Consider the following 20,436-nt stretch of genomic DNA (forward strand, 5'->3'; position numbering starts at 1 on the left):
TTAATTTTTATTTTTAATTTTTTTTTTTTTTTTTTTTGAGACGGAGTCTCGCTCTCTCTCCCAGTCTGGAGTGCCGTGGTGAGATCTTGGCTCACTGCAAGCTCCGCCTCCCGGGTTCACACCATTCTCCTGCCTCAGCCTCCTGAATAGCTGGGACTACAGGCGCCCGCCACTATGCCCAGCTAATTTTTTTGTATTTTTAGTAGAGACAGGGTTTCACCGTGTTAGCCAGGATGGTCTCAATCTCCTGACCTCGTGATCCACCTCCCTCGGCCTCCCAAAGTGTTGGGATTACAGGCGTCAGCCACCGCGCCCGGCTGTTTTTAAATTTTTTGTAGAGATGAGATCTCACTATATTGTCCAGTTTAGTCTTAAACTCCTGGCCTCAAGCGGTCCTCCTCCTTTGGTCTCCCAAAGTATTGGGATTACAGGTGGTGAGCCACTGTGCCTGGCCTCATGCATTCATTTATTCATCCATTTGTTCATGCACATTTACTTGGCATCTACTTTGTGCCAGATGTTGGGGATGGAGATGAATCTCAAAGGGCCATTGGGGGTTCGTAGAGTGATTGAAGTGAGACACACACAGAGACAGAGACAGAAAGACATGTCCAACCATATGCCAGGGCAAATGTAATGGGAGCTAAGTACGGTGGCACTGATGTGCCTGGAAGTACAGAGAAACAGGTGGGTCATGGTAATTGGTGGCTACAAAAGGAAGGTTTCCCAGAGGAGGGGGCATCTCAGCCATGGTCCTCCAAGAAGCAACTAGATTCCGTGGCTGAACGTGGGGAAAGGGTATCTCAAGCTGAGTGGCCAGTATGGGCAAAGGCCTGGAGGCATGGAAGTAATATCTTTCAGGGCTTGTGGTAGGATGAGAAGATAGGCTGGGGCTGCATGGGAAGGAGTCTTGGATGCCACATCAAGGGTTCAAATCTGATCCGAAAGTGCCAGCATTGACTTATCACTAGAGTTTTTGAAGGAGGGTAGGGAATGATTCGTTGCAGTAGGAAAGTTCGCCTGGGCAGCAGTGTCAGGGGTAGATGGGAGAGGAAAGATCTGGGTGCCAGGGAGATGGGTAGGAGGCTGATGTGGAGGGGGAGTGATGGTCTGAACCGAGACCATGGCAGTGGGCCCTGATAGGAGGGGACAGACGTGAGGGGAGACTCAGAAGGAGAACGTGTTGAAACCGAGGGAAGGCAACTAGCAAGGCCTTCCCTGATTTGCCTTCCCCAGGGCACAACTACTCCAGCCCTACCTTAGTTGGCTCACCTGGCAACGTGGCATGCAGGATAGAGAGCACCAGGGCGCGGGTGCTGAAGGGCTCTCGACTCATGTTGGCAAAGACAGGAACACAGAGTCGGCCCAGGATGAAGCAGGCGTAGAGCACACAGCCCAGGGCCTGGAGGGGGCGTGGGGACACATAACTGGAGAGGGACACTGGCAGCTGCTGGTGGCATTGGGTCTCTGGCCCAGCACTGGCCTTCTCTTCCCTTGGCACCACCCTCCCACTGCCTCCCCAGACCTCCCAGAAATGTCCTCTCTCCGCCACCATGAGTCACAGGTCCACCCTTCTACCCTATCTTCTCACCTGGGCAAAGTTCTTGGCCACATAATTCCACCTGATATAGGGCGTCCTGCAGCGGCAATTGGGACAATATGTTTCTCATTCTTTCATGTTGTTCTCTGCTCAGGCTGGGCACAGGTTCTGGGGCCCTCTCTCCACAGTTCCCTTAATTGCTCAGGCCTGGGAGGATTATCTAGGGTGGTGGGGTCTAGGACACTTTGAACTTTCCATAACAGAGATGACAAGAGGGTTTTAAGCATGGATGTCAACAAGGGTGTGTAGGATGGGTAGGATTTTCAGAACTAAAATCAGGACAGTCCTGGGTAAACCAGGAAAGTGGGTGGCTCTAGTGTCATCATAGGCTGGGCAAGGAGACAGGGTAGTCTACCAGTCACCTATTTCCCATCTTTATTATTAGATGCTTCCTGAGAAAGTGGCCAGTGCCTGAGGTGAGCCTGAGGACCTCAGGGAGGGGAGAGTAGAAGGGTAAGGTTCCTGGTGGGCCTGGGCATTTGGGGAAGGGGTGCAGGGTCTTACCTGGGGTAAGTCTCCCTGTAGATGAGTGTTGGGCAGAAGAGGAAGTAGAGGTAGCTGGAGAAACTGGGGGCCTGGATCCCCTCACCTGGGGAGGAATGAGAGGGGTGGATTAGTAAGGGGAAGGGCAGAGGGCAGAGGTGAGGGGGCTGCTGGGGAAGGGTGGTGGGATTGGTGAGTGGAGAAATGGATAGGGTGGGGGTGGGGGATAAGCAAGGAGCTGGATGTAGGACCTAGATGCAGGCTAGGGGAGCTAAGCTGGGCAGGAGTGGAACTGGCTCTTTAACACCATCTCTTCTGTTTTCATTTCAGGCACCCTGTCTTCCAGTGCAGGGTCTGCTGTGGCCAGAACTTCATTTGGTACCCACACGTTCGACAGCCCATTCTCCTTCCCCTTCTGTCTGGACTTCCTAATACAGGTACACCTTGTTTTACTGCACTTCCCAGATATTGCCTCTTTCACAAATTGAAAGTTTGTGGCATCCCTGCAAGAGACAAGCCTATCAGTGCCACTTTTTCCAGCGGCAAGTGCTCACTTCATGCCACTGTGTCACATTTTGGCAATTCCCGAAATATTTATAACTTTCTTCTTTTTATTATATGTGGTATGGTGCACAGGCATAGAACACACAGCCCAGGGCCTGGAGGGGGCATGGGGACACATAACTGGAGAGGGACACTGGCAGCTGCCGGTGGCATTGGACCTCTGGCCCAGCACTGGCCTCCTCTTCCCTTGGCACCACCCTTCCACTGCCTCCCCAGGCCTCCCAGAAATGTCCTCTCTCCGCCACCATGAGTCACAGGTCCACCCTTTTACCCTATCTTCTCACCTGAGCAAAAATCACTGTGATCAGTGATTTTTAATGTTACTATTGTAATTGTTTTAGGGCATCATGAAACACACCCAAACAAGAAAGCAAACTTAACTGACAGAGTCTGTGTGTGTTCTGACTACTGCACTGACCGGCCATTCTCCCATCTCTTCTGTTCTCCTCGAGCCTTCCTATTCTCTGAGATACAACAATATTGAAGTTAGGAGCCAGGCTCAATGACTCACTCCTGTAATCCCAACACTTTGGGAGGCCAAGGCAGGAGGATTGCTTAAGCCCAGGAGTTCAAGACCAGCCTAGGCAACATAGCAAGACCCTGTCTCTAAAAAAAAAAAAAAAAAAAAATTGGCTGAACATGGTGGCTCAAGCCTGTAATCCCAGAACTTTGGGAGGCCGAGGTGGGTGGATCACTGGATGTCAGGAGTTTGAGACCACCCTGGCCAACATGTTGAAACCCTGTCTCTACTAAAAATACAAAAAAATTAGCTGGGTGTGCTAACGCACACCTGTAATCCCAGCTACTCAGGAGGCTGAGGCAGGAGAATCGCTTGAACCCAGAAGGTGGAGGCTGCAGTGAGCCAAGATTGCACCATTGCACTCCAGCCTGGGAAACAAGGCAAGACTACATCTCAAAAAAAAAAAAAATTGAAATTGAAATTAGGCCAATTAATAACCTTGAAATGGTCTTTAAGTGTTCAAGTGAGTGAAAGAAAGAGTTGCATGTCTCTCACTTTTTTTTTTTTTTTTTTTTTTTTGAGACTTGATCTCACTCTGTTGCCCAGACTGGAGTACAGTGACACAGTCATGGCTCACTGCAGCCTCCGCCTCCCGGACTCAAGTAATCTTCCCACCTCAGCCTTCCACACAGCTGGGACCACAGGCATTAGCCACCACACCTGGCTAATTTTTAAAAGTTATTTGAAGTGAGACCCCATCTGACTATGTTGCTCAGGCTGGTCTTGAACTCCTGGGCTCAAACAATCCTCCTGTCTCAGTGTCCCAGAGTGCTGGGATTACCGGTGTGAGCCACTGTGCTCAGCCTGCAGCTGGTGACTTTAAGGGCTCTTGTTAAGGGCTAATGCAGCTGGTGATTTAAGTTGGAGCCAGCCAACTTGTCATTCCAAAAATTCTAGGGCCCTTAAGAATGATGCTAAATATACACTGCATGTGCTCTATAAATGGAACAACAAAGCCTGGGTGACAGGCTGGGCCTGGAAATAGGAAATAGGAAAGTGCCAGAAGTCCTGGGTAACAAGAGGTGCCATCTGTCAGAGGCAGGAGCTGAGAATGCCTAACGACGAAGGCCCACAGAGCCCAGCTGGAGGCCAGGGCTGTGCCTGGTGGGCAACCTGGGCTTAGGAAGGCAGGGCTTTTATCAGGATCCTGCACCTGCTGGCTTCATTCAGTCAGTCAAGAGGACTGAGTTCACAACCGGGCAAGATGAAGGCCTCACCTCTTCTGGCACGAAGGGTCCCAGGCACAGCCTCTCTCAGGAAGGAGTAGCTTTTCATCAGGAACCTAACCTATGGCAGAGTGGAAGGGAGGCCAAGTTGCTGTGTGGCTTTAAGCAAATCGCTTAACCTCTCTGTGCTCTGGGTTATCTCTGAGAGGCAGGCAGAGTGTAAGATCTGTCTGGTCAGAGTCCATACTTTTTCTTTTTGTTTGATGGCTGTATAGCCTAACATATGCTGGGATGAATGAAGGCTGCTGGGATAAGAGGCCAGAGCGGAGTTTTCCGGTCAACCTCCTGTGATGGCGGTGTCACACTGTTTGCCTTCCAGCCTGCAGGTTCCCCAAATCCCTCGTAACGGACTCCGCCCCTGGTAACTAGCTCCGCCCCTGCCAATGCAGTCTCTGCCCTCCCTCTCGTGGGCCCCGCCCCCTCTTTGGGGGACTCCCCTCTGCTGAGATGGCCCCGCCCACCCGTTCCTTCCTGTCCCCCAGCAGGGCTCGGCCCTCACCTGCTCGAAGACCAGGACACAACGGGAGGCCGGCGGGAGCTGATGCTCCACGGCCACGTGGACCGGCAGTGCGCAGAGCACCACGGCGTGGGCAGCTAGCAGCGCGCAGCCCAGGCCCGCCCCCAGCGTCCAGGTGCCCCTGGCCCCCGGCCTGGCCCACAACCGCAGGGCCTGGTACGGCGCCAGCAGGGTGGACAGAAACATGGGCACCCAGGTCACCAGCGCCAACGGCAGCTGTCCGAAGCTGAAGATCAGTAGGTCAAACTCCAGCAGCAGCCTTGGAGTGGGGAGGAGAGACAAAGTAGACAAGTGAAGTCCATTCTTGTCCCTTCCTCTTCAGTCCGAGCTCCTGGAAGATGAACTGAGGTATCTTGATCAGGTTGTGAGCTCCCCATCTCTGGAGGTGTTCAAGACGGCACCTCTGTGGCACAGGGCGTTGCTCCAAGGAGACTCAGTCATGGCATGAGTTTGATTCTAAATGACCTTGAGAGCCCTCTCTGGTTTCATGGTGTTGCTAAGGGCTCCGTACTCTATATACAACACATGTTAGGATATGAGGTAACTAGATTGACTGACTTAGTTTTGTTCCTTTGGAGCGTCTGTTGTAGGTTGGAGCTAACAGGATGCCGATTGTTCAGTGTTTTGTTAGCCTAGGTTAAGAGTGTGTGGTTTGTTAAGGGGAAAAACAAAACAACTTAAGTGTCCATTAGTAAAGGACTAACTGAACAAATCTAGCACCTCCATACTCTGCAGTCCTTCAAACCAATGAACTAACGTGAAAAGATCCCTAAAATAAATTGTTAGTGAGTAAAAGCAAATTACAAAATAATAGGTACAGTTTCTTATTTATGTGAAACCTCCACAATGTACCTATCTTTGGTACTGAATGTCAATGCATGGAAAATGCTCTGGAGGGAAACTCAGAAACTGTTTTCTTTTTTAGAGACAGAGTTTTGCTCCACCCAGGCTGGAGTGCAGTGGTGCAATCTCTGGTCACTGCAACCTCCGCCTCCCAGGTTGAAGTAGTTATCCTGCCTCAGCCTCCTGAATAGCTGGGACTACAGGCTTGCACCACCACGACTGGCTAATTTGTGTGTGTGTGTGTGTGTGTGTGTGTGTGTATATATATAATATATATATATATATTACTATAATTTTTTTTTTTTTTTATAGTAGAGACAGGGATTTCAATCATATTGGCCAGGTTTGTCTTGAAATTCCTTGACCTCAAGTGATCCGCCTGCCTCGGCTCCAAGTGCTGATTTACAGGCGTGTAGGCCACTGCGGAAACTGTTTAAATCCTCCGAGAGCAGTGTGGGATTGAAGGAGGTGGTCAAGAAGGACCCCCTTTACAGGAAAACATGTATTTGAGCTTTTTACTGAGATTTTATCATTTTAATTTTTTAAATTTGTCTTTTTCTTATGCAAACCTAGTGGTAGATTTTATCCTTTTAATACTTGTATAACTAACAACAAAAATTTTACCAAAAGGCAGTGCTGTTGCTAAACCTGTGGATCCTTGGTCCTGTTTTTGTTATTGCTTCCCAAGCCTGACACAGGGAGAGGGGCTGTGGCAGGCCAGGTTTCACTAACACAGGCCTCCATAACAACTGTTTCAGTACTGGCTGAGTGGTTAAGTTAAATATTAAAAGCCAGTGCCCTTAGACAAAGGCCGGAATGTAACAAAAGCCCACCAAGAGTTTTGCCTAGGCCTTTCCTGAACCTCAAAGCATGATTAAACAAGTTTTGCTGGGGGTCTGAAGAAACTCTTCAAACCTCCATGGTTTAGCAGGAGACAAGAGAAGGGTAATCACCCCAGCACCTGGACCCATTTAGATTAAGTCAACTTACTGAGGCTCCAGAAGAAGGTCTTCAAGACTCAGACCTTAGTTATAGATTAAAAGAAGTTAATCACTTATGTCTTTAGATGAATGCACACTTACACATAGACGTATAGCTTAGAAGGTATATATGCTCTGGAAATTGTAATTTTTAGTTGGCCTAGTGATAATTTTCAGGCCTTCTCCCTGTAACCAGTTACAGAAATAAAAACTCTCTTCCTCCCCAGTTCATCTGCATCTCCTTATTGGGCCACAAGAAATAGCAGCCCCAACCCTCAGTTTGGTCCGGGAATAGTGGGAGTCCTGAAATACAGACCCCCAAGTTATACAGCTCTCTGAAGCTCATCCTCACAGTTGGGTGGGGTGCTCTGTGGGGGAAATGACCCACCCAGGCACTTGGGTACATGTCTGTCTTCCCCACAAGACTGGGAGTGCCTCACAGACAGGAGTGGGGTCTGCCCCCTCATTTCTCTGAACACTAGGACTGGTACTCGGGAGGTGCTCAATGGAGGTTACTTGAATAGAACTGACTGGGAAAGGAGTGTGTATGGGTGTGCATTGTGCATACACACACTTCTGCCTCGGGGCAAGGTGTCATTGAGAAACATTTGAGAGTGACTGGCCCTGGGAGGACAGACCAAGGGCCAACCAAGGCTGGGGAAGGAAGGGATCCTAGAGAGTGTTTCAGGTGGGAAGGTTGTTGGGAGCAAAGTTGGTACATGTCCAATAACCAAAGAGGGGACCTGTGTCCGCTTGCCCCAAGGGCAGGTGGGGCACTGAGGACCCAGAGGGTCTGATCAGATAGGTGTGCCTGTCCCAGGTGGGAAGGGGACCTACCTGCCCTCATCAATGAAGTCGATGGCCAGGGTGCTGATGATGAAGACACACAGGCCAGCGATGAACATGTGGTAGATGGTGCGGAAATGCTGCACCTCCATCAGCTCACTGGAGGGACAGGGGCCTGAAGGTCAGTATGGGAGGGTCCTCAGGGTGGTGTGAACTAGCTCAGACACTGTACACATGAGGCATGGGGCCTAGCGATCCAGAACTTCCAGCTAAAGGCCTTTCTTCCACAGCCACGCCCAGGGCAAATAGGGGACCTGCACCTTAGAAACCCTTTCCAAGTCCTCCCCACAAACCACCTAGAGCCTGGGGATGAGAAATGAGGTACCGTGACCCCCAGCCAAAGCCCTTTCTTTTCCTCCCATTACTTGTCATCACCCAACTTACTCAAGCAGGGACTTGCAGATGATGAAAACTTTCTGTTTCCCCAGGGATGGCTCCTGGGTCCTGAATTGAGATGTTTGTTCAGGGTCAGGAAAAAGTCAGTGGGCAGAAGGCAGGGCGATGCAGAAGGTCAACACTTGGGAGCCAAGGGGAGTGGTAGGGAAAGGCCAGGGCTAGGGCCAGAGGGCAGGACCGGGTGGAAGGTCAGGGCCAGGGCAGAGCGAGGCCCCGTAGGTGGAGGCCAGTGTTAGGAAGACAAGATAAGTGGGGAAGAGGGAGGGCTGGAGTCACAGTCCTGCCAAGGCTGGCAAGGGCACATCAGGTGATAGCTCATGATCATTGCTACAGAGGAGCCTGCGCAGCTGCTCCCCAGACTCACCTACTCAAGGAATCTGGGGGAGGCAGGGGCGGAGGTTTGTCTTGAGATGGGTAGGATTGTATAGCTTCCCACATGGCCCGATCCAGCAGCTCCCTCAGTTGTCCCTGCGCTTGCTCCAGCAATTGTGCCTTCACAGCCTATGGGACAAAGCCAGGGCAGAGCCCACTGTCCCTCCAGTCAGCCATCCTTTCATTTACCAGACATTCACTGAGTTTCTACCTATGCCAGGCATAGTGCTTTAAAAAAAAAAAAAAACAACAAAACCTGGGGGGTCTGCAGGGATGGGGGATCAGCGGTCAGCAGTGGCAGGCCTGTGGGGGGAAGGGCAGGCATTGGTGGGGTGGTGATGGGTCTGCTGGTGGGGTAGGACCCCACAATGCTAAGTGCTGTGGTAAAAAGATGAACAAGCCATGATTCCTGCCCAGAGTTGATCTCCTTCTGGCTTCCCGGGGCAGCAGTGAGGATCAGGGAGTGACAGCAGGAGTGAGGCTTCCCCTCCCTGGGTCTGAATTCCAGCCTGGTCACCTCTGATTGTCAGTCCTCACCCCTGTCCTCCAGCCACACTAGCAGGAAGACTCTATCTACTGGCTGACTTTCAATGACCCTCGGGACCTGTGCTTCAAACCCCTACATCTTTACCCTTAATTCTAACCTGATCTTTGCACCAGGAACAAGTCATCAGGCTGGGCACCGTGGCTCATGCCTGTAATCCCAGCAATTTGGGAGGCCAAGGCAGATGGATCACTTGAGGTCAGGAGTTCAAGACCAGCCTGGCCAATATGGTGAAACCCCGTCTCTACCAAATATACAAAAAAAAAAAATTTAGCCACACCTGGTGGCACTCATCTGTAGTCCCAGCTACTCACTTGAACCTGGGAGGCAGAGGTTGCAGTGAGCCGAGATTGTGCTGATGCACTCCAGCCTGAGCGACAGAGCAAGACTGACTCAAAAAACGAAAACCAAAACAAGTCATCTTTATCACCAAGCCTCACTCCTGCCCTGCGACCAAGGATCTGTCCACTTGACCTCTGACGTCCCTCACCTCCATGTGTCGGGTCCATTTCACCAAGTCCGGGGCCCTGTGCGTCTCAGTGTTTCCTGGGAGGAGTGATCAAAGGCACAGTCAACAGGAGGAGTTGGGGTTCTGCAGACCCAGAGGCATCCTGTGTTCAGGAAATGCTTTGTGTGCTCAGCAGCCGCCCTCACCCCAACCAGTCAATATCTAGTATCATGGGTGGGGCTACTAGAAGGGAAAGTTGCTGTTGCCAGTGGTGAGGCGGCCATAGGCAAGCAGGGGGCCTGGTGACATTACTGGGAACAGGGCACTCGGAATGGGAAGCTACTCCATTCACCCTCTGGGGCTAAAGAGTCAAAAAGATAAGGCCAGGCCACAGCACTGACATAGCTCTTTCTGTTCCATCTCCCAGCTGGGTGGCTCAGGGCTGAGGCCAGGGTCTGCCTTCCTTGGCCTCTCTGGACAGCAGGAAGGATTGACATCAGGCAGTTGGAGCCTTCTCTCCATAAGGCATGTCTCCCCTCCTGCCCCACCACCCGCTGGTGCCTTCTGCGCCCCCTGAGGGCAAGGCCGGCTCACCATCTCTGCAGGGTTGGTGTTCCCGCTCCCCTCCCGGCCCTTCTGTCCTCTGCAGACGCAGACGGGCCCCGCCTGGCTCCATGGAGTGGTTTCCAGTGGGCAGCAGGCAGCCTTTGCCTGTGTTCCCTCCTTCCTTTGCAGCGTGGCCTGCCCCGCAGAACTCTTGTCCCACTCAGCTCAGGTGACAGCTCCAAAGACTAAAGTCCTTTCAGGAGGAGGGGGCCTCTGGGAGTGTGATAGGTTATCTGATCCGGAGGGCAGAGCTTCTCAGATTCAGGCCTCACTCTGCTGTCTGTTCCAGGGATGGCCACATCCCCCTAACACCCCAACCACCATCCAGATGCCCAGCTCCAAGGGTGCTATCCACCCCCGCTACACACACACAGGAATAGTGGCTGGGTACGTCGCGGGGAGGGGATCTTTGCCTCTCAGAAGCTTGTCCCCTAGCATGGCTGGCCTTCAGTCTCTCCCAGCAGGCTGAAGGTCAGGGAGGAGTCAGAAATGTCTTCATGTATCAGTGTGTTCAGTTCCCTTTCACCACAAGGTGTGTGACTGATGCATGTGGTAATATTCTGATGGGGTTAGCACCATGCTACTCATGGAGCTGGGGCCCCTCCAGGAAAGGCTGAGTGCCAGGGCCCCTGAACATCTGCACTTCCTGACACCTGCTTGGGTGAGCATGTAGGCAGAAAGGAGGCTAAACAAACACATATTAAGCACCTAAGGAATACCAGGTGTTGTCACATACGGAAGAACCGGATGCAAACCTCCCTCCGATATTTACCAGCTATATAATTTCAGGCAAGTGACCCCAAATTTCAAGCCACAGTGTCCTCCTCTGAAAAATAGGGGCAAAAATCCCTATATCACAAGGTTATTGTAAGCTCAAAATGAGGTAGTCCAGGTAAAATCACATGGTTCAGGGCCATGGGATGAGCTCATATATTAGTAATAATTTCCTTCTTTTTTTAGTAGGAAGTAACAGAAGGGTACGTGCTTTGAGAGTTCCTCTTTGCTGGGTTCCTGCTGGGATTAACTATTAATCCTTCCCCTCCTCTTATGTCCAAAGATCAATGTTAGAAACAAGGTCACAACTTCAGATTAAGGGCATGATCTCAGTGTCTCCCCTTCCCACTCCCAACTCCTGGTGGGCAGCTCTGTGAGGCTTCATGGCTTGAAGCTTCTGCCTGGCTGTCACAGGAAGGACTAAAGGTATCCACAGGAAAGAAGAAATGCTGTGAGTGAACTGTAGTGGGGTAAAGAGAGGGCCAGGGGCTCCAGAATTGTGAGAGGTAGACACAGAGACACAAGCCAGCGACCCCAAGCACAGCTTTATTGACACCCCAGCCAACACCAACACTCTTTCCAACCGCATGTGTAAAGGCCCAGGGGTGTGGGGGCCCATGGGGCAGGGCCTGAAGGTGGATCGTGGGCCTTGGGTTTTTTGTTGAGTGATGACAGCTCCATGTTCCTTCCAGTGGCCCTGCAGCCCCTCTATTCCCCAGCTTTAGCCGCTACTCCCAGCGGGGCAGGAGGAGCTTCCATTGCCATCTGGAGACCCTGGCAGGGACTTGCCCATACGATCCACACACCAACAGGGACCTCGGCGCTGCCCCTGGGAGGAGCGGCACTGGAGAGAGAGGCACACAGGTCAGGGGTGAGGCCAGAGGCTTCCAGCAGGAGAATGAGAGGGGATGTCTGAGTCTGAGGATGCAAAAACACCTGAGGGTCCCCTTGGGACAGCAAGTGTCACTGGGTTCCCTCTCTTTCTCTCTCTCTTTTTTTTTTTGAGATAGAGTTTCGCTCTGTTGCCCTGGCTGGAGTACAATGGCATGATCTCCACTCACTGCAGCCTCCACCTCTCAGGTTCAAGCAATTCTCCTGCCTCAGCCTCCTGAGTAGCTGGGATTACAGGTGTGCAGCACCACGGCCCGGCTAATTTTTGTAATTTTTGATAAAGACGGGTTTCACCATGTTGTTCATGCTGGTCTTCAACTCCTGACCTCGTGATCCACCCGCCTTGGCCTCCCAAAGTGCTGGGATTACAGGCGTGAGCCACCATGCCCGGCCCAGGGTTCCCTCTCTTTAGTTTCCCCTCTTCAACCAATAAATTGTGTGCATTCTGCTAGCCTGGAACAGTAGTTTTCAAAGTGGCGTTCCCAAATCTGGATCACCAGGGAACACGTTAGAAATGCATATTGTCAGGCCCCACCCCACACCTCCTGAATCAGGAAGGCTGCCGGTGGGGCTCAGCCATCTGTGTGGCATAAGCCCTCCGGAGGATTCTGATGCCTCAAGTTTGAGAGCCACTGAGTTAGGCCATTCCTTCAGTAGGTTTTCTCCCACAGTGTGTGGTTGATTATTCTCTAAGTTTGTATAATAAATTATATTATTCTCTATGTTCTCCTGAAGTTGGAAGATCCTTAAAGATGGGGCAGTGTCTTATTTATGCAGCTTTGCAAGCCCCACCGTCCCCACTCCCTGGCAGGAGCTGTCTACTGGAGCAGGGGGAGAGGAAAAACAGCCTCACCTGCCGCTTCCGGTAGAAGCCTCGATGGTCACAATTGGGCACGTAGAGCGTTTGAGCCCCTCGGTAGATCTCAGTCTGGAGTTGCTGCAGCACTGAGTCCAGATGTCTACGGCATGGGCCCTGGGGGAGGGAGAGCAGGCAGCTTAGAACTGCTCCAGCCCAGTTCCCCGTTCCAACCTTCTGGCCCACCAGGTAAGCACCCAGGACCGACAATGGAGCCGTCTCCAAGCCCAAGGGAGCAGTCTCAGATGGAAGTCTCCAAGGCTTCCCACCCCTCCTGCTGCCTACCAGCTCCAAACGCACCATCTCAGTGTCTTGGACACCTGCAGAATTGGTCTGGGAGGGTGTGGTAGAGGTGCCTGGATTCTTCTGTTGGTTTCTGCGGTTCACATCCTGTGGGCGGCCAGTGCCTGCTTGGAGTTTACTCTCCTTAGGATTCTCCTCTGCAACTGCAGGAGGAATAGGAGAAGGAGAGGCCAGAAATCAGCCAGAGCCATGTGGAGAAGGGCCTTGCCCACATCACCTGCTTAAGTAAGGAAGGGAGGGCCTTATGCCCCATAGTTGCATGATGCTGGCCCTAGTTTCTTTCTCTGACAAATAGTTACATTACTTTTCCTGACAATATTCCCCAGTATTTCCCATAGTGAGCCTAAGGCTTATAAGGGAGATGCATTTTGGAAAGCAAAAATGGAAAATGAGGATGGGTGCAATGGCTCACGCCTGTTATCCCAGCACTTTGAGATGCAGAGGTGGGAGGATTGGATTGCTTGAGCCCAGGAGTTTGAGACCAGCCTGGCCAACATAATGAGAACCTCATCTCTACAAAAATTTTTTTTAAATTACCAAGGTGTGGTGGCATGCACCTGTAGTCCCAGCTACATTAGAGGCTGAGGCAGGAGGACTGCTTGAGCCCCAGAAGTCAAGACTGCAGTGAGCCATGATTGTGCTACTGCACTCCAGCCTGGACAACAGAGTGAGACCCTGTCTCAAAAATAAATAAATTATTGGCTGGGCTCGGTGGCTCGTGCCTGTCATCCTAGCACTTTGGGAGGCCAAGGTGGGCAGATCACTTGAGGTCAGGAGATAGAGACCATCTGGCCAATATGGTGAAACTCCGTCTCTACTAAAAATACAAAAATTAGCCTGGCGTGGTGGCAGGCGCCTGTAGTCCCAGCTACTCCGGAGGCTGAGACAGGAGAATGGCTTGAACCTGGAGGAGCGGAGGTTTCAGTGAGACACTGGACCACTGCACCCCAACCTGGGCAACAGAGTGAGACTGTCTCAAAATAAATAAATAAATATGTTTTAAAAATTAATTAATTAAAAATAAATTAATGAGTTACAATAAATAATAAAATAAATGAAAAATGGAGAACAAATGCAAAGGACTATTCGGGGCTTTGGGCTTTGGGTGAAAAGACCTGGCTGTTCCACCAGAGGCCAGAAGGGGGCGCACGAAGCCAGGGAGCTGGGGCAGAGAGCAACGGATGTAGGAGGGGGGCCAACAGGGACCCAAATGGAATGTGTGTCCCTGCTGTGACCTTGCTGTGACTCAACCCACCCCTCCCAGGCCTGAGATGTGGTTACTTCTGGGGCACTGCAGTGGGAACCTCTCCCTTCTGATACCCTGTGATCCAGGCCAGCTCAACCCTAGTGGTCCCAGGGGCACACGGATTCAACCCTTAACCAAGATAGGCTGAGGGCAGATTAAGAAGGTGCAGGGAATGAGGGGCTTCCAATCTGCAGGTTGCTCCTGGCTCTGGAGAAAGTTTCCGGAGGGTCCGGGGAGAGCTCAGGACTGGGAAGGGGTGAGGAAATAAGTCAGGGATAGGAAAAGGCAGAAAGGGGAGCATGTACTGCTTGGAATTTGCCTAATATCTAATAAGATATCAGAACCCCTGAAGGGATCCTGTCTCTCCCTCTGTGCCCAAAGACAAGCTCCCAACTCCCACTCACAACCCAGGAGACATTTCCCCTGCAACCCTGAGTCTGATCCATCTTCCTCAGGATGCCGGCCCCTCCCCAGACCTTGTCCTTCATTCCCTACATTTAGCACCCAACCATGTAGTTCCAAACTGCCTTCTCTCATCCACCCAGACCACCTTCTAGGAGGACCCCCAGAAGCCTGCACTCGGGCATTTGGGACTGAAAGAAACTCCAAGTGAATTCTCCATCCCCTCACGAGGAAGGAACCCAGAGCCTCTGGGATGCGCAGTTTGCATTTCCTGTCCTCCCCATCTCCCTGCTGCCCCCCATGTTTTCAGTGCTGATTCACTTCTGTCCCACCCACCCAGTGACTCAGCTTCTGCTCTCCTCCCTGGAGCAGGGTAGGGTAGGATGGGTGAACAGTTCTGAGCAGGTTTAAATCATAACCCTGATTTGGCAGATTCCCTCTTTCCCCTACTCTTTCTCCCCTCTCCCCCACCCTACGCCCTAGCCTGCCCTCAGTCCCTACTCAAGTCTAATACAACTTTGGATTCGGACCTCTTCGGTTCTAGACCCCTCCTGTTTAGGTGCTTCGAACACCGGTTTTAGGAGGAAACGAGCCATTTCTCAGTGTGTGCAGAATTTCGAAGTCTGGGGTTCCCTTCCCTCTTTCTCAAAGTGGAAGCTGAGAACATTTGTGTCCTTTCCCCAGCTTGCCGTCTAGGGTTGTAGGAGCTGGGCCTGCTGGAGCACATGGGATGGCCCTAAAACCCTCCATTTCTCCCCCTGCCGTCCCCAAGTTCCCACTTGCACACACACTACATCAAGGGAAAATAAACGGAGCAAAAAAAAAAAAAAGACCAAGAGCGCAGACACCTTCTGCTGTATCCCCAGGTCCCCTGGCCGCACCCCAGCTTCCTGCACTTGCCCCTTCTCCCCCACACAAATGTGCCCCCCAAAGTCGGAAGCGTCAAGGGTCAGGGCTCAAAGGCTTGCAGGGCCATCCACTATCGTCTCCCCAGGACCCTGCCTGGAGGACGCGGGTCTCACGTGGGCGGGGCAGGGGCGGGGCGCGGACTCACCCGCGGGCGCGCGGGCCGGAAGGCAGCGGCCTCGGCCGAGCAGCAGCGCCCGCAAAGGCGCCTCGTCGTCCTCGGGCGGATGGCACTGCAGTCCTAGGGCGCAGTTAGGGGTGTAGACCCCGCACTCCTGCCCCTCCCTCCTGAGACAGCCCTCAGCTTCCGCGCAGCCCTGCGCTGGCGACCCCCCATCCTCTTCCTCCACGCAGCCCCCTGGACAACCCGCTTGCACCCCTTGCCCGCAGCCCGGGCACCGCGCCAAGGCGCCTCCTGGGCTGGCAGCGAGCAGCAGAGCTAGCAGCAGCAGCGGCGGCAGCAGCCTGTGGGGGGTCATGGTCAGGGTTTGTGCCCCGTCCTCTCCTTCCAGAGCAGTCGCAGCGCAGCTGCTGCCCGCCGCCGCCCCTCTGTCTTAAGTAGCCGCCGGCCAGGGGCCGGGCCCTTTAAGAGCCAGGTGAAGGGGGGGTGGGGGAGAGGGCAGGGGCATTCCCTAAACTGGGTGGGACTGGGGAGGGCCCCCCCAACCTGGGTCCTCCCCACTCCTCTTTCCCCTCCCTTTCCAGTTTCTGTTTACTTCCCAAATTTTTCTGATTTTTCTTGCTTTGTTCCCGGGAATCTCGGCCCGGAATTTGGGAGCTGTACAGCTGGCTGGAGGGACTGGAGGGTGGGGAGGAGCGGAAGAAGGGGAGGACTGGAGTGCAATCCATTTAGTGTGTATCTGTAGGAAGACGAGGGGCATGTAGGGACCCGGTGGGGAGTGAGAAGATGGGGGCTGAAAGGGAACTGAGAAGAGATTGTATGTGTGGATCACGAGAGGAGTGGGCAAATGTGGAGGGAGAGAAAAGATGGAGAGGGTGGACAACAGGGTCTTGGGAAATTCTGCTGATGGGAGAAGTGGACCAGGGCAGAGGAGAGGAAGGGCAAGATTGGGAAAGGGGTAAGAGAAAGCACCCCTGAGATGTGACTACTGAGAAAAGGGGCCCGAGGGGAGCCAGACTGGGGTAAGCCAACAGGGGGAAGGGCCGGGAGGCAGGGAGGGATACACCTTGAATGAACAGTAGGAGACCCTAGCATTGTGGTGGGCGCATGCGGAGTCTGGAAGAATTAGAGAGGGCTGTGTGCGGGGTGAGAACTGGCTGGGAGGCAGGGAAAGGGGGAAAATTGGCCGGTTGAAACTAGAGAGGGACAGAAATAGAGGTACTCGTATTCTGGATGATCTTGGGGACAGTGGCCAGAGAGCAGACCCCACCCCCCTTCCCATCCCCATCTTTCAGGTAAGCTCGCTCCTCCATTCCTCTCCTCTCCCGGAATCCGTCTCCTTCCCTCCCAGTCATCCATGGGGTTTTCTGGATTCATCAGACTGTCTTGTGCCCAGGGGGCTTCGGGAAAGGGACTACTCTGAGCATCTTTGCCTGCCTACTTGTCTGCCTTCGCTGCAAGGGTCGGCTTCCACCGCTCCCCACCCACCTTCCCTAGGCAGTGTCCCGCCCATCCCAGGCACTCCTAGTCAGGCCTCACAAGAGAGAGGAAGAGGGACTGTTTCCTTCGGCAACCCACACCCACCCAGTTCTGGGTTATGCAACAGGGACCATCTCATTCTTTCCTAAAACAAGGGCTCTGGGCAGTGACTAAGTTTAAATGCTGGGCCCCAAGCAAGAATGTCAGCAAGGATTTCTTGAACTTTTAGGTAAATACGAAATAATACGGACCTCATTGTCAGCACCGCCCCCTTCCCCACATTACCCTGGGACCCTAGGACCTGTGTTTGGAGAATGGTGTTTTCCTGTTGCCCTGAGATACTGATGCAGACTGGAGAGGCAGGGAGGAGAGGGTTGTGGGGCAGCTGATGGGAGAAGCTACTGCTGATGGGAGAATTAGACCAGGGCAGAGGAGAGGAAGGGCAAAACTGGGAAGGGGGTAAGAGAAAGCACCCCTTCCACCAAGGCTCTTCAACCCCCTGCCCCAAGTTCTGACCAGGCTCCCTGGAACCAAGGCTGGTCAGAGACGGGTTCCAGGGTACTGGGGTCCTGCCCCACCCCCTTTATCACTATTTATTTTGTCCTACACATGGTTCTGGCTACGGTCTTAGGGTCTTTCTCCTGGACTTCGGGTTGGTGCTCCTGAATAAGATAGAAAGCCTGTGGGAAGTTGGGAAGGGGAAAGAGATGGCTGTGCTCTTGCAGGATCCCAGTGTGGCTCTTTTTTAAATTTTAATTTAATTTAATTTTAAGTTCTGGGATACATGTGCAGAATGTGCAGGTTTGTTACATAGGTAAATGTGTGCCATGTGGTTTGCTGCCCATCAACCCAACACCTACGTATTAAGCCCCACATGCCTTAACTATTTGACCTGATGCTTTCTCTCCCCTCGCCACCCCACCCCCCAGGCCCCAGTGTGTGTTGTTCCCCTCCTTGTGTCCATGTGTTCTCATTGTTTTCAGCCCCCACTTATGAGTGAGAATATGTGGTGTTTGGTTTTCTGTTCCTGTGTTAGTTTGCTGAGGATAATGGCTTCCAGCTTCATCCATGTCCCTGCAGAGGACATGATCTCATTCCTTTTTATGGCTGCATAGTATTCCATGTATTTGGGTTGGTTCCATGTCTTTGCTATTGTGAATAGTGCTGCAATAAACATACATGTGCATGTATTTTTATAATAGAATCATTTATATTCCTTTGGGTATATACCCAGTAATGGGATCGCTGGGTCAAATGGTATTTCTGGTCTGGTTCTAGACTTTTTTTTTTTTTTTTTTTGAGGCAGGGTCTTATTTTATTTCCCAGGCTGGAGTGCAGTGACTCCATCACGGCGCACTGTAACCTTGACCTCCTGGGCTCACAACATCCACCTTAGCCTCCCAGGTATCTGGGAATACAGGCACACACCACCACACCTGGCTAATTGTATTTTTACTAGAGATGGGGTTTCTTTTTTTTTTTTTTTTTTTGGAGACGGAGTCTTTGCTCTGTGGCCCGGACTGGAGTGCAGGGCCGGATCTCAGGCTTCACTGCAAGGTTGCCTCCCGGGTTTACGCATATCTCCTGCCTCAGCACCGGAGAGCTGGACTACAGGTTGCCCACCACCTCGCTCCGGCTAGTTTTTTTTTGTATTTTTAGTAGAGACGCCGGTTTCACCGGTGTTAGGCCAGGATGGTCTTGATCCTCCTGACCTCGTGATCCGCCCCCTTCTCGCCTCCCAATGCTGGGATTACAGGACTTGAGCCACCGCCGCTCCGGCTAGAGATGGGGTTCGACATGTTGCCCAGGCGTGAGCCACTTCACCCAGCTTGATGTGGCTCTTTAAAGATGTTTGTCACGGTGGCTCATGCCTGTAATCCCAGCACTCTGGGAGGCCAAGGCGGGAGGATCACTTGAGCCCAGGAGTTCCAGACCAGCCTGGCAACATGACCAAACCCCATCTCTACTAAAAATACAAAATATCAGCCAGGTGTGGTGGTGCATGCCTTAGTCCCAGATACCTAGGAGGCTAAGGCAGGAGGGGTGAGACGAGATCATGCCACTGCATGCCAACCAGAGTGAGACCCTGTCTCAAAAAAAAAAAAAAATCTGTGCTCCTCCTTTGTAGGTTATCTTTCAGAAAAAGCCCAACACTTCGCCACCTTCTAACATCCACCACTCCCTCCTCAATCCTCCTCAATTTCCAGCCCCACCTTCCCACACTGTGACCACCGCCTCCTCAGATTCTCCCACCTGCCGAGCTCTGTTAGTTTCTAGATTCTAAGCCCGATTGCACAGTCCAGTTCCACCCAGCACCCCAGCATTACACTTCCCTGTTTCCCCCTCCCTCTAGCATGATGCCCAGTTGTATGGCCATCAGTGCTGAGGGTCTAACCAGTCTCTTTGCAGATTGAGCCCCTTAAACTCTGCCTTCCTGCCATTGGGATGCCCTCTGCCTTAGTACGCAGGGCAGAAATCTGAAGCATGTGTTTAGCACTCAGACCAAGAGTGTGGGCCAAGGTACAAAACCCTGGGATTCTGTCTGGCCTTTGTATGAGAAGGGTTTGCTGAGAAGTTTCTTCCAGGCTGAGGAAAGGCTAAATAGCTTGGGCTATCACTTAAGCTTTTCCATAAATAAACTTTGCTGGAACTTCGTCCTCCTCGTCTACATTATACACTGGTCTTCTGGTCGCTCATGCTGTGTCTCTCACACTCAACATGTCCCTCTAAATTCATGGTGCCCCAAGTGCTGACTTCCTTTTGAGAACAAGGGGTAAAGGAAGGGGCCTGCCTGGACCATATTCAGCTTTAAATTTGAAACAAGAAGCAGTGGCACAGTCCACAGACAGAAAGTCCCAGAGAGGAAGTTCAATGACCACATCAAAACATGGCCTAAGGCTGATGTGGGCTTGATGGGAACTACTGTGTAAACCTCGGCTGACCTGCAGCACCTGTTTTCTGCCATCTCTCCCACACATACCATCCAAACTGGTCCTGCTGAAACGTGCTCCTGATCCCCATAATTCTCTTCTCCTCAAGGACTTCGGGGGCCTTTTACTTTGTATTTCTTATTTTTTAAATTTTACTTTAAGTTCCGGGATGTATGTGCAGAACGTGCAGGTTTGTTACGTAGGTAAACGTGTGCCGCAATGGTTTGCTGCACCCATCAACCCGTCACTTACGTATTTATGTTTTTTGTTTTTCGTTTTTTTTTTTTTGAGACGGTGTCTAGCTCTGTTGTCCAGGCTGGAGTGCCATGGCACAAACTTGGCTCACTGCAACTTCTGCCTCCTGGGTTCAAGCGATTCTCCTGCCTCAGCCTCCTGAGTAGCTGGGATTACAGCCACGTGCCACCGTGCCCGGCTAATTTTTGTGTTTTTAGTAGAGATGAGGTTTCACCATGTTGGTCATGCTGGTCTCCAACTCCTGATCTCATGATCTGCCCACCCCGGCCTCCTACAATGCTGGGACTACAGGTGTGAGCCGCCGCGCCCGGCCACATAGTTATGTATT

The 20,436-nt window shown here is 52.2% G+C and overlaps 2 protein-coding genes across 2 annotated transcripts in view; both read right to left on the reverse strand.

The window, feature by feature from the left end:
* SOAT2 (sterol O-acyltransferase 2) overlaps positions 1-10,130 on the reverse strand; it is a 13,708-nt gene extending 3,578 nt beyond the window's left edge. Inside the window, exons 1-10 of the mRNA XM_017861561.1 lie at positions 9,934-10,130; positions 9,382-9,437; positions 8,340-8,476; positions 7,964-8,023; positions 7,571-7,678; positions 4,893-5,169; positions 4,385-4,454; positions 2,105-2,189; positions 1,592-1,637; positions 1,273-1,402 (exon numbers count right to left, since the gene is read on the reverse strand). Coding sequence (XP_017717050.1) covers positions 1,273-1,402; positions 1,592-1,637; positions 2,105-2,189; positions 4,385-4,454; positions 4,893-5,169; positions 7,571-7,678; positions 7,964-8,023; positions 8,340-8,476; positions 9,382-9,437; positions 9,934-10,015 — 1,051 coding nt within the window. The 5' untranslated portion in view covers positions 10,016-10,130. The remainder of the gene's footprint in view (positions 1-1,272; positions 1,403-1,591; positions 1,638-2,104; positions 2,190-4,384; positions 4,455-4,892; positions 5,170-7,570; positions 7,679-7,963; positions 8,024-8,339; positions 8,477-9,381; positions 9,438-9,933) is intronic.
* A 1,114-nt stretch (positions 10,131-11,244) lies between these two features.
* Positions 11,245-16,070, reverse strand: IGFBP6 (insulin like growth factor binding protein 6). The gene is made up of 4 exons (XM_017861559.1): positions 15,472-16,070; positions 12,767-12,912; positions 12,464-12,583; positions 11,245-11,563 (listed from the first exon to the last, which is right to left on the reverse strand). The coding sequence occupies exons 1-4, from the start codon at positions 15,800-15,802 to the stop codon at positions 11,441-11,443; spliced, it is 720 nt and encodes a 239-aa protein (XP_017717048.1). The 5' UTR covers positions 15,803-16,070; the 3' UTR covers positions 11,245-11,440.
* Positions 16,071-20,436: the final 4,366 nt, after the last annotated feature.

The sequence above is a fragment of the Rhinopithecus bieti genome, unplaced genomic scaffold (assembly GCF_001698545.2).
Source record: "Rhinopithecus bieti isolate Rb0 unplaced genomic scaffold, ASM169854v2 scaffold_56806, whole genome shotgun sequence".
Taxonomy (NCBI): domain Eukaryota; kingdom Metazoa; phylum Chordata; class Mammalia; order Primates; family Cercopithecidae; genus Rhinopithecus; species Rhinopithecus bieti.